At 40.1% G+C, this 15,192-nt stretch overlaps 1 protein-coding gene across 1 annotated transcript in view; it reads left to right on the forward strand.

The window, feature by feature from the left end:
* The first annotated feature begins 6,389 nt into the window (after nt 1-6,389).
* Nucleotides 6,390-15,192, forward strand: part of LOC122423475 (basic proline-rich protein-like) — a 125,228-nt gene continuing 116,425 nt past the window's right edge. Inside the window, exon 1 of the mRNA XM_043440576.1 lies at nt 6,390-6,469. Within this exon, the coding sequence (XP_043296511.1) occupies nt 6,406-6,469 (64 nt within the window). The 5' untranslated portion in view covers nt 6,390-6,405. The remainder of the gene's footprint in view (nt 6,470-15,192) is intronic.

The following is a 15,192-nucleotide window of genomic DNA, read 5'->3' on the forward strand; positions in this document are numbered from 1 at the left end:
AAAAGTATAACTTTCCAAAACTGAACCAGGAAGAAATAGAAGATCTTAACAGACCCATCACAAGCAAGGAAATCGAAACTGTAATCAAAAATCTTCCAGCAAACAAAAGCCCAGGACCAGATGGCTTCACAGCTGAATTCTACTAAAAATTTAGAGAAGAGCTAACACCTATCTTACTCAAACTCTTCCAGAAAATTGCAGAGGAAGGTAAACTTCCAAACTCATTCTATGAGACCACCATCACCCTAATTCCAAAACCAGACAAAGATGCCACAAAAAAAGAAAACTACAGGCCAATATCACTGATGAACATAGATGAAAAAATCCTTAACAAAATTATAGCAAACAGAATCCAACAACATATTAAAAAAATCATACACCACGACCAAGTGGGCTTTATCCCAGGAATGCAAGGATTCTTTAATATCCACAAATCAATCAATGTAATACACCACATTAACAAATTGAAAGATAAAAACCATATGAATTATCTCAATAGAATTGCAGAGAAAGGGCCTTTGGGACAAAATTCAACACTCATTTAGATTAAAACTCTCCAAAAAGCAGGAATAGAAGGAAAAATACTGAAACATAATAAAAGCTAATATAATGACAAAATCCACAGCAAGCAATTAACCCTCAATGGGAAAAATTGAAAGCCATTTTCCCTGAAATCAGGACAACAGAGCAGGGTGCCCACTCTCACCACCTATTCAACAATAGTGTTGGAAGTTTTGGCCACAGCAATCAGAGCAGAAAAAGAAGTAAAAGGAATCCAGATAGAAAAAGAAGAAGTAAAACTCTCACTGTTTGCAGATGACATGATCCTCTATATAGAAAACCCTAAAGACTCTACCAGAAAATTCTAAGAGCTAATTCAATTGGTATATAGAAAGTTGCAGGAAATGTAATATTAACACACAGAAATCCCTTGCATTCCTATAATACTAACATGAAAAAACAGAAAGAGAAATTAAGGAAACCAATACCATTCACCATGCACAAAAGAAATAAAAAATACTTAGAGTATATCTACCTAAAGAAACAAAAGACCTATCCATAGAAAACTAATAAAACACTGATGAAAGAAATCAAAGAGGACCAAACAGCATGGATGAACATACGTGTTTCATGGATTGGAAGAATCAATATTGTCAAAATGGCTATTCTAACTCCCAAAGCAATCTATAGATTCAATGCAATCCCTATCAAGCTACCCAATGGTATTTTCACGGAGAACTAGACCACAAAAATTTCACAAATTTGTATGGAAATACAAAAAGCCTCAATAGCCAAAGTAATCTTTGAGAAAGAAGAATGGAACTGGAGGAATCAACCTGCCTCACTTCAGACTCTACTACAAGCCACAGTCATCAAGACAGTATGGTACTGGCACAAAGACAGAAATATAGATCAATGGAACAGAATAGAAAGCCCAGAGATAAATCCACGAACCTATGGACACCTTATCTTTGACAAAGGAGGCAAGGATATACAATGGAAAAAGACAACCTCTTTAACAAGTGGTGCTGGGAAAACTGGTCAACCACTTGTAAAAGAATGAAACTAGAACACTTTCTAACACCATACACAAAAATAAACTCAAAATGGATTAAAGATCGAAATGTAAGACCAGAAACTATAAAACTCCTAGAGGAGAACATAGGCAAAACACTCTCCGACATAAATCACAGCAAGATCCTCTATGACCCACCTCCCAGAATATTGGAAATAAAAGCAAAACTAAACAAATGGGACCTAATGAAACTTAAAAGCTTTTGCACTACAAAGGAAACTATAAGCAAGGTGAAAAGACAGCCCTCAGATTGGGAGAAAATAATAGCAAATGAAGAAACAGACAAAGGATTAATCTCAAAAATATACAAGCAACTCCTGCAGCTCAATTCCAGAAAAATAAATGACACAATCAAAAAATGGGCCAAAGAACTAAACAGACATTTCTCCAAAGAACACATACAGATGGCTAACAAACACATGAAAAGATGCTCAACATCACTCATTATCAGAGAAATGCAAATCAAAACCACAATGAGGTACCATTACACGCCAGTCAGGATGGCTGCTATCCAAAAGTCTATAAGCAATAAATGCTGGAGAGGGTGTGGAGAAAGGGAACCCTCTTACACTGTTGGTGGGAATGCAAACTAGTACAGCCACTATGGAGAACAGTGTGGAGATTTCTTAAAAAAACTGGAAATAGAACTGCCATATGACCCAGCAATCCCACTTCTGGGCATACACACTGAGGAAACCAGATCTGAAAGAGACACGTGCACCCCAATGTTCATCGCAGCACTGTTTATAATAGCCAGGACATGGAAGCAACCTAGATGCCCATCAGCAGATGAATGGATAAGGAAGCTGTGGTACATATACACCATGGAATATTACTCAGCCGTTAAAAGAATTCATTTGAACCAGTCCTAATGAGATGGATGAAACTGGAGCCCCTTATACAGAGTGAAGTAAGCCAGAAAGATAAAGAACATTACAGCATACTAACACATATATATGGAATTTACAAAGATGGTAACGATAACCCTATATGCAAAACAGAAAAAGAGACACAGAAATACAGAACAGACTTTTGAACTCTGTGGGAGAATGTGAGGGTGGGATATTTCAAAAGAACAGCATGTATACTATCTATGGTGAAACAGATCACCAGCCCAGGTGGGATGCATGAGACAAGCGCTCGGGCCTGGTGCACTGGGAAGACCCAGAGGAATCGGGTGGAGAGGGAGGTGGGAGCGGGGATCGGGATGGGGAATACGTGTAAATCCATGGCTGATTCATATCAATGTATGACAAAACCCACTGAAATATTGTGAAGTAATTAGCCTCCAACTAATAAAAAAAAAAAGATTAAAAAAAAAACAAAATTAAAAGACATTCATATTAGGAACTAGGAGCAAATATTTATAGACTATATCTCATGCACAGGGTTGATATCCATAATATATGATAAGCCCAACAATAGCAAAACTTCAAAAAATATGAAAATAATATATGTGATTACAAATCTGGCACACTAGCTGCTGGAAGAGACTGTCAGCAGGATTGCCAGACCAAATGGGTTCTTGATCACTGTTTCAAGTTTGTAGCTCTTTGTCCTGAAATGTGCTGGACCAGGCTAGACTAAGCTGAGAAGCTAAGGGTGAAACCTGTGTTCATACCTGGGTGTATGCTTCCTTACTCGGTAGTCATCCTGAAAATTGTTAAACTATGAGATGGATGGTGACCCTACTCATAGGAGTTGTCCATGGCTTTAATCTACATTGACCTCTACACTCACACAGCCATCTCAGCCTGACTCGTGTACCACTGAAACCTGGAGGCAGCAATTCATACTCCAGAAAACCTGACCCCCACTTACTCAGATTCATCTTCCAAGCAGGAACACACTACAGAGGCTTTGGCAGGGTCTGATCATTGGGCCTTCACTGTCCTAAATGATAGTGCTGATTGCTCTTTAGGTATTAATACTGTCTGCACTCTGTATTCTTGGGACAGTTTAGCCTCATATACATTATTCAAAATGTGGTCTGAACTATCTTTCTACCAGTCAGAGATAGATAAGAACTCTAAGTACACACACACAAGGACACATAAAAAGGTCAATAATCGTACAAAAGGAATTTAACTCTCACTGATATCAGGAAGAGACACAGTAAGTATTTTTGTGTATATTTGCATTACAAAAAGATAAAAGTAACAGATATCAAGGAACTGAGAGGATGTGAGCAAGCCAGTAATTTCATGAACTGCTCCTATTTCTTTAATTACAGCTATCTTTGAGAGGTTAACACTTGCTACCTGCATACCTTTTGACCCAGAATTTCAGTTTTGGTGTACACTGGTTATATACAGAGTATTCTCTATAAAGTACACAAAAATGTGATTTCCTTGGTGGCACAGTGGATAAGAATCTGTCTGCCAATGCAGGGGACACAGAGTCGATCTCTGGTCCAGGAAGTTCTCACATGGGACGGAGCAACTAAATCTATGTGCCACAATTACTGAGCCCATATGTTGTAACTGCTGAAGCCTGTGGATCTAGAGCCTGTGCTCTGCAACAAGAGAATCCACTGCAGTGAGAAACCCACACACTGCAACGAAGAGTGGCCTCTGCTTGCTGCAGCTAGAGAAAGCCCACATACGTCAAAGACTCAGTGAAGCCAAACATAAATAAACAAATTTTTTTAAAAGATAAGTCCACCTGGAGGAAAAGTGAGTCGTTTGCTAACCATTTCAACAAAACCTTTCTTTTAAGGATATCTGCTTCCTTTCTTCTTCCATGTCTCCATACAACCAGGAGGGAGATATGTGTTGCTTTAGGTTCCATATAGAAGAAGTTATGGTTGCATTTCTCTTTGAATTCAGAGGAAGAGCCATCGAAAGTTTCAGACCCCCTCATGTTGCAGACATAGTGGTAAGCAGAATCTACAGACACTTGGACACAGAGATGGCGAGAAATGCCTTCTGTGGCTCTCATCGCTGGAGACCAGAACCTGGGAGAAATTCTCAGGCAAAAGACTGGAAGTAGTGCAAGAGATTTACAAATACACATTTTGATTGACAGTTCCTTGACCAGGCTTTCTCTCTGGGATTTCTAACGTTTAGAGTTATTGTGATTAAAGAATCAAAGTTTTGCCCAGTTAAAAGAGGCATCCACAGTTTTAACCAACACCATGGAGTTGTGAAGAGTCGGACACGACTGAGTGACTTCACTTTTACTTCTCACTTTCATGCACTGGAGAAGGAAATGGCAACCCACTCCAGTGTTCTTGCCTGGAGAATCCCAGGGACGGCGGAGCCTGGTGGGCTGCCGTCTATGGGGTCGCACAGAGTCAGTCACGACTGAAGCTACTTAGCAGCAGCAGCATGCCTCACCAGAGAACTTTGTATCATTGTACTCAAAGTAGCAAACACATGATCTTCATTGTTATGGTGTCTGTACCAGCAACCGAAAAAAAAAAAAAAAATTCTATACAAGCTTCTTTTTATGAAGGCAGAAGAATAAGGTACTAGAAAACTGTGTGAATGTATTGCTGATTTTAAAGCAAACTAATGTACATGAGGAAAAGAATTTTTTTTTTTTCCTACTCACCTGTTAAGATCAGAGGAAGAGTTCAGCAACTGTAAAGAAGAATGCAGGTAATCCAAAAAAAAAAGTTTGGAAACCCAGTACCTCATTATGAAGTTTTTAAATAAAGTCAACAAATCTAGTGAAGAACAGGCCTTAATTAAACAACAACAACAAAAATCCTCCAAAATGCATAACAAAAAATAAGATACAAATGAAAGTTAAATACAGTGGCTGGATTAAGGAGAGAAAATATCAAAAAATAAGTTTAGTGTAGACAGTGAGGAGAATGAGTGTCAGAATATTCTAGACAAAATTCCCTGTGTTTAAGAATAATCTGAGAAAACATGTTCTAGCATGGAAACTCACTGAAAAATATAAGATCAAGGCAATGAAATTGAAGACTTGAAAGGAACATAAGACCATCTTTTGGAAGTGCATAAGTGCGGCTATGAAATTATCAGTGGAAGACAGGGAGGTTAAATATATCTCCTAGCAGAAAGAAATCAAACAGAATCTCACAAAGAAGCTAGAAAAGAGAAGAAGTCTTAGAGACATAGAACAGAATAACATGATCCATTCAAGAAGATGTATATTCATTTCATTCAGTCCTATAAGTCCTATTGTAGATTCTGTGTCTACCTTTGCTTTTACTAAATATTGTAACTCCTAAGATATTTACAAGAATAGAAAGTCTTAGGTTACTTTGTTGGACAACACCAATACTTTCCTATTAGAGAACAGATAGACCTGGATGATATCTGGTGACCTGAAAAGACTGAGGGTCAGCCTTCTACCGTCCATGTGTGCCCAAGGATGCTATCCACATATATTTCATAAATAAACCAAAATGATCTCTATCATCAAAATGTTTTACAATGTATCATATACATAGGTAAACAAATAACAAAATAATGGAGTTTGGGTGATATGAAGTCCAGAGATCACAGTCAAAATACACACAAATGACACTTGGAAGGACAAAGAAATGATTTCACCAAAAAGACTGAAAATTAAATGTTGACAGAACAGTTCTAATATCTGTGCTGAATGCTTGGACATTCTCCCTCAAAAGCTTTACCCACGTCACATGTTGTACCTTTTAGAAATGGCACAATAATAACATTCTATTCATTCCATCCTGCTGGGATTAGTCACAGCTATAACCCTGTCTAACCCGGTGACAAGATCAGCCCAGGTAGAATTCAAAGATACCATTGTTATGACCCCCTTTATAAAGGAATCTGCCTGGCTTCTCCCAGTGCAGAGTTGAGAGCAAATCCAGAGCTTCTTCCAAGATGCTGCTGATCCTGCTCTCAGTGGCCTTGCTGGCCCTGAGCTCAGTTCAAGGCTCAGTTTCTGGTAAGAATAAGGGGGGAGGGTGCTGAGACTCTGCTTGGGGCTTGGGGGATCACACTGCAGTGAGGAAGCTTGTAAAGAGGAGACATAAGTGAGAGATGTGGCTGCAGACTGCTTAAGACAAGAGGAAGGCCCTTCACCTCCTCTGTGATGTGAAGGCCTCAAACTTAGTACAACTGGAAACCAGCACAGAATTTTTAAACAGAGGAATGACAAATTAAGACTTATCTCTGTTCTATGAAGGATGCATAGCAAAAAGGCAAGACTGGAACAGACAAGTTCCCTCATGAAGATGCTATGATAATCAGAGAAGGCACTGGATGAAGGTGCCCTTTCTAGGGGATGCTTGAAAGAGGTGAAGTCCATTCAGAGCTACTTCAGAGACAGAGACGAGAGTAATAAATCTCTCTGTGTCTACGTAGAGATATGGAGATTCCAGGGCACAGTGGTCTCATTTTACCCCCACCAATATTAAATATTTCAGAATGTTGTGCCCAATATGGCAAGATTGTATCCACATGTTTACTCCTGGTCCTTCTACCTTGAGAAACCATGTTAATATAAGTAAAGTATTCCATGAATTGAGGGCAGAAGGACACTAAAACATAACACTGAAATATTCAGCACTTAACCTAAACTAGCATTAGGGTTTAAGGGATCCTAGGAAGGACAAAAATGTCTCTTTTGACTTCGAGGTTGATCCTCAGCACAATAATAACCCTGCCATACCTTCATGTCCTCTTTCTTTTGCAAAGGCATCACAGATAGTAGTTGAAAATTTATAATATCTTAGAGTATATACAGAGTGTGCCATTTTCCTGTAGAACATTGTGAAGCCTGAAGGATGTAGATTCATCTTCTGCTTCTTTTCCTAGAAAGCAGCAGTGAAGAGTCTCTGAGAACCGTATTAGGTAAGTTGCAATTAATCCTCCCTCATCTTTCTTTTTTTCATTAGCAACTTTGCAATTCTCCCATGTCCTGTTATCATCATTATCTTGTGAAGGTTATAATCAGTGTTAGAAACACTAAAGATAAAGGCAGTCCTTTCTATCCTTGGTCTTGGGGACCATGAGTAAGGCCCTAACATGAATAACATGATGTCTAGCCTGGATGACACTGGAAATGCTGCCTGTGCCCTCAGGCCAGAAACGATGCTTGAGAGAGGACAACAAAGGGAAGGAGTCACAATTCTGACTCCTGCAGCTTACTGAGGATCAACCCCTCTACTGACTGTTTCCTTCTTCCTCAGTATTCTTCTCTTTAAATGTGTAGTTTAGAAAAAGTGCAAAGAAGCTAGGTCTGGTTCATTTCTCCTGTTTCTCTGCTCAGCTGTGTCACAGTACCTAATTAAAATTTGCAAGTTATTTAGTGACCCCTGTGTGGGCCATCATGTTTCTCTCTCTCTCTCTCTTTCTCTCTCTCTCTCTCTCTCCCCAACTATTGCTCCACCTCATTTTAGAGCCAGAGGGTTCCACATACACTCTCCACAGGCCAGACTTGGAGTCACAGTTGGCAAGTTATGTCAGTGACCCAAAATATATCTGGCACCATATCTGACATGGTTAATCCCTTTGCTTTTCTTCTGTCCTTGTAGACATCGTCTGCCAATTCTAAAATATCCATCACCTTCTTTTGGCCAAATTGTTTTTCTCAAAAGCAAAGAACTAAGACTCAGTATCACTAGTATGTGGGTGAACAGGAGTACTGCAAAAAGAAGTGAGTAGAGAGGAAGCTGGCAGCTGAGAGACGGGTTCTGGAGTAAGGGACTGTCTGAAAAGTTAATCAGAGATCAAAATGAGAGGGGAGACTTCCATCACCTAGTTCCTGTCTTTTTGTGCCATACCCTGCAGATGAAACCAGCTCAGACTCAAGCTCAGATGAGGACTTTTTCATACGATCTCGTGGAAAACACAGAGGACGCAGAGGACAACCACCTTCTCCTATTGATGAAAACGATGATGAGGAAGCTCCATCAGGGCCACCTCCACCAGGACCACCTCAGCCAGGACCACGTCCACCAAGACCACCCCCACCAAGTGATGAACCTCAGCCAAGCCCACCCCCACCAAGTGATGAACCTCAGCCAAATCCACCCCCACCAAGTGATGAACCTCAGCCAAATCCACCCCCACCAGAGGAGCAACCTGAGGAGAGTCCAGATGAAGACTCACCATCCGAGTAATCTGAGAGTCATTGACAGGTATGACTCCAGCTCACTCTCCATCAAGGGCCCTGGCCCTACAGGTCTCATACTTTAGTGGGTCACTGAATCAACAGAAAATGTGTGAAAATTGCATAGTCCAGGACACAAGTTTTAAAGGTTTCTATTCAGGTAGTCTAAAATAAGGTAGCAAAATGTCGTATTTATTACAATCTGTCCAAGGTGATTTCAATTTTGAGAAACAAGGATCATACATCGCCTTTTCTCCGATGACCACCTGTCCTAAAGTGGTCCGGTGATGAGGAAGTACACCATGTTCTCCCTTGTCCTTTTCTCTCCTACTTCTCTGGCTCAATGACCCTCTCATCTCAAGTTTCCACCTGACAGGCATCTCAGGTCCAGTGTCCCTACTGAATGATAATTTAATTTTATGTTGCTAAATTTATCTGACTAAAATATTTCCTTTTCAATTAGTACAAGGTCAAGGTAAAAAAAAAATAACTGAACAGAAAAGTATTAGGCTAACTATGAAAGGCATCTGGATCCTACCTTCCCGCTTCCTTCCCCAAGGTCCACCACAGTTAACTCTTGAACATCCTCTTGGAAACACTTATACCATTTAAAACATAACTATACATTTTGTCCAAAAATGATGTCTTACTTTCTGCAGATTAATAGGTTGCTTATTTCAAATAGCATAGTTGTTTAAAATATTTGTAACATTTATTTGAGTTATATGGGTCCATTTAATCCTCATTTTGTTTACTTTTTAATTTTCCTAATCCATTGTCTGCCTGTGCCATGATTTCTTTGGCCAACTCTGTATCAATGGACATTTAGGCCAATTTCAGTTTTTCACTAGTTAAAAATTGGTTGCAGTAACCATCTTTGTAAATATATATTTGAACACCTTAAATAGCAACCAAGAGATAAACAAGCTAAGAACAACCTTTTATCTTGAAAGCAAGATTTTAGACCACATTATCTATTAGGTGCATAAAAATGACAAATCAAAAGAAATTTGTAAGGAAATGGGAAAGGGAAGAAGAAAAGGGAGAGAGGGAAGGGAAGAGAAGGGAAGGGAAGGGAAGGAAAGGGAAAGGAGGGTAGAAGGGAAGACATGTGGAAGAGAAGGGAAATGTGGACTCTTAGCTACTTCCCTTTATTGTTATCTGCAAGGATTAGAAACCACCTGCCCACCTTGTAAGAACCTTCTCTTTTGCTTTTCAGAGCATGAGTATGAAGATACCAGTCCTTCAGAAAGCCATGACATTGGAAGAAGGCAGTCTGTCTTCAGTTCACCAATAAAATAATCAGCATCCACTTTCAAGTGTCACGTCTCATTCTGGGTGTTTCTGAGCCTGAAATTTGAGGGCCATGAACATCCAAGATCAGTTCTCACTGATGCTTTCAGCAGCCTTCCTCCTTTTCCCTTTGTTCTTTGCTTGGGGACCAGAATGTGTATCTCCTTTCTACCTCCTGTTGCCTCCCCCTTCCACCTGACACCTTTATTCAGAAGCCAGGTGCCTCTCCTGTCCTTCCCTGGTTTCTATAGCACTAATGCGATGTTTTTATTATTTTCACACCTTTCTAACAATTTTAGGGAAATAAAGAAAATATTGCAAATGTGAAGAAGTGGCAAGAGCTGAGGGAATGCTTAAAATTTCCAAAAGAACTGATCCTGGTTTCTAGGAAAAGTGATTCTAGGTCCCTATTCCCTCAAGGCCATTACCACATCCCCCTCTTTTAAATAATTTCTCAGTTTTTTTTTTCTAGATCTTCCACCTTTCTAAAATAAAATGTGAGTCAGTTTCATAAAGGAGATAACATGTTGTTTCTAAAAAGCAAGGAAAATTTGAGGTTCTTCAGACATGAGTTTATTATCTGCTTTTATAAGCTCTGGACTTTTAGAAAGCTACTTCAACTTGCAGAGCCTTAGTTTCCCTATCCATATAATGAGGATCATATTAATACCTACCCTAGGGCAGAAAGAGTAACAAATACCACACATAAAATCTAGCAGAGGGACTTCCCTGGTGGTCCAGTGGCTAAAACTCTACCCTCCCAATGTAGGGCACCTGGTTCGAATTGTGGTCAGAAAACACAATCCCACATGCAGCAACTTTAGATACCCATGCTGCAACTAAGATGCAGCACAGCCAAATAAATAAAAATAAATATTCTTTCTAAACACTGTCAGAGATTGCCTTCACCACTCCCTAATAATTATTATAGGGAATGCTAGTACATGTGAAATTGTAAGAAATTAAATATTTCCCAAATTAAACTGTTCATATTGCTTTCTCAGAAGGTCAAATTACAATATTTTCTGACAACACCTCTTCCAAATTCAAAATACAATGAAAAATGCTTTGCTTTCTGGTAGCACTCTCTAGTGTCTTTTCATCTGTGTGATGCTATTTTTGATACTGACTCTGTCATGGTACATGGACAACTTCCACTCACTTCCATTTCTTGCAAAGTTGGAAAATATTCCTGGGTTAAGACACTCTTACAGTAACCATTAACAAAATCAACATTTAAAAAGAAACCTGACTTTTTCTCAAGTGCACACAAAACCTTCTCCAGAATAGATCACATCCTGGGCCATAAATCTAGTCTTGGTAAATTCAAAAAAAATTGAAATCATTCCAGTCATCTTTTCTGACCACAGTGCAGTAAGATTAGATCTCAATTACAGGAAAAAAATTGTTAAAAATTCAAACATATGGAGGCTAAATAACACGCTTCTGAATAACCAACAAATCATAGAAGAAATCAAAAAAGAAATCAAAATATGTATAGAAATGAATGAAAATGAAAACACAACAACCCAAAACCTATGGGACACTGTAAAAGCAGTGCTAAGGGGACGGTTCATAGCATTATAGGCTTACCTCAAGAAACAAGAAAAAAGTCAAATAAATAACCTAACTCTACACCTAAAGCAATTAGAGAAGGAAGAAATAAAGAACCCCAGGGTTAGTAGAAAGAAGGAAATCTTAAAAATTAAGGCAGAAATAAATGCAAAAGAAACTAAAGAGTCCATAGCAAAAAAGAACAAAGCTAAAAGCTGGTTTTTTGAAAAAAAAAAAAAAAACAAAATTGACAAACCATTAGCAAGACTCACTAAGAAACAAAGGGAGGAGGAGCCAAGATGGCAGAGGAATAGGATGGGGAGACCACTTTCTCTCCTACAAATTCATCAAAAGAATAACTGAACGCAGAGCAATATTCACAAAACAACTTCTGATAGCTAGCTGAGGTCATCAGGCGCCCAGAAAAGCAACCCATTGTTTTCGAAAGGAGGTAGGACAAAATATAAAGGATAAAAAGAGAGACAAAAGAGCTAAGGACGGAGATCCGTCCCGGGAAGGGACTCTTAATAGAGGAATTTTTCAAACACCAGGAAACCCTCGCACTGGCAGGTCTGGGGGAAGTTTTTGAATCTCGGAGGGCAACCTGACTGGGAGGGGAACAATAAATAAAACTCACAGATTACGTGCCTAAAAGCAACTCCCGGAAGAAAAGTACCCCAGACGCCTGCATCCGCCACCAGCAAGTGGGGGCAGAACGGAGAGGAGCCGGCGGCATTGCTTAGGGTAAGGACAGGGCCTGAGTGCCATGAGGGCAATTGGAGGGAGCTTTTGTGAATTACCAACTTAAACTGTGGGGCAGTAAAAGAGAAAGAGAAAATTAACCAGCCCGAACACACAGCCGGCCGTTCGCAGAACAAAGGGACCGAGCAAGTCCAGAGAAGAGCTCGCAGGCTGCTGACCCACCCAGCCCTGCCCTGCCGGAGGCTGGAGGCAGAGGGGAGGGAAAGGGGCAGACTCGGCCCCAAGGACCGCATCCCCTACCGCACTGCAAACAGGCCTCCACTTTCTAATCAAAGACCTCCTGAGATTCTGGAGGGTCGACATCCGCTGGGAGGGTCACGGAGAGACACAGGGCTCAGGCACCCGACCGGCGCGGGCGGGGACTGGGCTGGGGACGCGGAGGGAGAAGGCGCACCACACCCGGGAAGAGTGCGCCTGTCAAGCGCCTGGCTGCCTGAGCCACTCGGACGGCGTAGGCAAAAAACGTAGGCGCAGCTTTTGTTCCGCAATTTTGTGGAACACCAGAGGGGTGGAACCGCACGCAGCGCAGGGCACGCTGCATGTAGAGCAGCCGGGAGCCTGAGCAGCATAGACAGGAAAGCAGCGCCAGCCCCTCCCTGCAGCGCGCCGGAACTAGCTACCTGAACAAGAGACCACTTCCGCCCGCCTGTGTCAGGGCGGAAATTAGGCACGGAAGAGACAGGCAAACAGAAGCCAAATAAACAAAGGGAACCGCTTCAGAAGGGACCGGTGCAACAGATTAAAATCCCTGTAGGTAACACGGACTACACCAGAAGGGGCCTGTAGATATCAAGAAGTGTAAGCTGGAACGAGGAGCTATCTGAAACTGAACCGAACCCACACTGACCGCAACAGCTCCAGAGAAATTCCTAGATATATTTTTACTTTTTTTTTCTCTTATATTTTCTTTTAAAATTCCCTATTACTCCCCCATTATTCCTTAACTTTCGTTTTCATACATTTTTATAATTTTCTTAATTAGGAAAAAAAATTTTTTTTCTTGTGTTGTTTTTTTTTTTTTTTTTTTTTTCTCTTCTATTTTCTTTTTCTTTTTCTCTTATTTCCTTTTAAAGTCCTCTATTACTCCTCTACTACTCCTTAATTTTCATTTTCATTACACTATAACCTTACCAAAAAAAAAAAGAGAGAAGCACTATTTTTAAACCAAACTTCATATATATTTCTAAAATTTTGTGTGTGTGTTTTGGTTTTTGTTTTTTGTTTTTTTTTTCCTTTCATTGTTTTTTTTTTATTCTTATTATATCCAAATGTAAGCCCATGGAATATAGTTTCCCTACCAGTACAGTGTAACCAAAATAACAACATATCTCTGATAGACATGCATATATAAAGCTCACCATACAACAACAACAAAAACAGCAGCAACAACAAAAATAAACAATAGAAGGCATTAATTTCTATTACACATTCTTCCCAATTTACTTGTTTAGCTTGGAGATAGATATACCTTGGACACTGGGAACAGATGTTCATAAATTACTTAGATGATGGCTTCAATTATACCTCCTGTTTCAGAATAAGTAATTTGACCAAAAGTTCATGTCAATATCTGAGGATTCAGGTCTCTGAGACAAAGAGTATATACCCTCCCAAGTGAAAAACCAGGTGGTAAATTTACTGCAATGAAGATGCTCAGTGATTGCCAGCAATATACCATCAAGTCAGAATGATATCTGAAAGGTTAGGTTTGAACAAATCTCATTGGATTAAGAAATGTTCATGAAATTCTTGCCCAATTGTTTCTTTTCCCTCAGTCAACAACTGTGATCTTATGGGGGACTGGCAGAGAAGGAAACACATGATTGCATCTGTTTGTATTTAGTTCTATGAGAAAATTCGGCACAAACTGAACATGGACTGTATTTTTAAGAGTCTAATCTCTACTCTAGATTTCTAATCTTTGTTTTTCAGTATATGATATAAATTGTGGACATTTAAGAATCCAACATTCAGTTCCCATTTTTAATCAGGAGTGTGTTGATTATTCTTTCCCAATCTTGACTCTCCATTTTCTACCTCAGAACACCTCTATTTCCTCCTTTCCCCTTCTGTTCCCAATCCAATTCTGTGAGTCTTTGTGGGTGTCTGGGCTATGGAGAACACTCTGAGAACAGACAACTGCATAGATCAGTCTCTCTCATCTTGAGTCCCCCTTTTTCTCCTCCTGCTCATCTCTATCTCCCTCCTCCCTCTCCTCTTCTTCATGTAACTCTGTGAACCTCTCTGGGCATCCCTCACGGGGGAGAATCTTTCGCCATTAACCTAGAAGATTTATTAGCAGTGCTGTATAGTAGGAGAAGTCTTGAGACTACTGGAAGAATAAAACTGAAATCCAGAGGCAGGAGACTTAAGCCCAAAACCTGAGAACACCACAAAACTCCTGACTACATGGAACTTTAAGTAATAAGAGACCGTACAAAAGCCTCCATACCTACATTGAAACCAACCACCACCCAAGAGACTATAAGTTCCAGAGCAAGACATACCACGCAAATTCTCCAGCAGACAGGAACATAGCCCTGAACACCAACATACAGGCTGCCCAAGGTCACACCTAACGCATAGACACATCTCAAAACTCATCACTGGGCACTCCATTGCACTCCAGAGAGAAGAAATCAAGTTCCATGCACCAGAACACCGACGCAAGCTTCCCTAACCAGGAAACCTTGACAAGCCAATTGTCCAACCCCACCCACTCGGTAAAACCTCCACAATAAAAAGGAATCACAGACCTCCAGAATACAGAAAGCCCACTCCAGACACAGCAATCTAAACAAGATGAAAAGGCAGAGAAATACCCAACAGGTAAAGGAGCATGAAAAATGCCCACCAAGTCAAACAAAAGAGGAGGAGATAGGGAATCTACCTGAAAAAGAATTTAGAATAATGATAATAAAAATGATCCAAAATCTTGAAAACAA

The sequence above is a fragment of the Cervus canadensis genome, chromosome 21 (assembly GCF_019320065.1).
Source record: "Cervus canadensis isolate Bull #8, Minnesota chromosome 21, ASM1932006v1, whole genome shotgun sequence".
NCBI classification, from domain to species: Eukaryota; Metazoa; Chordata; class Mammalia; order Artiodactyla; family Cervidae; genus Cervus; species Cervus canadensis.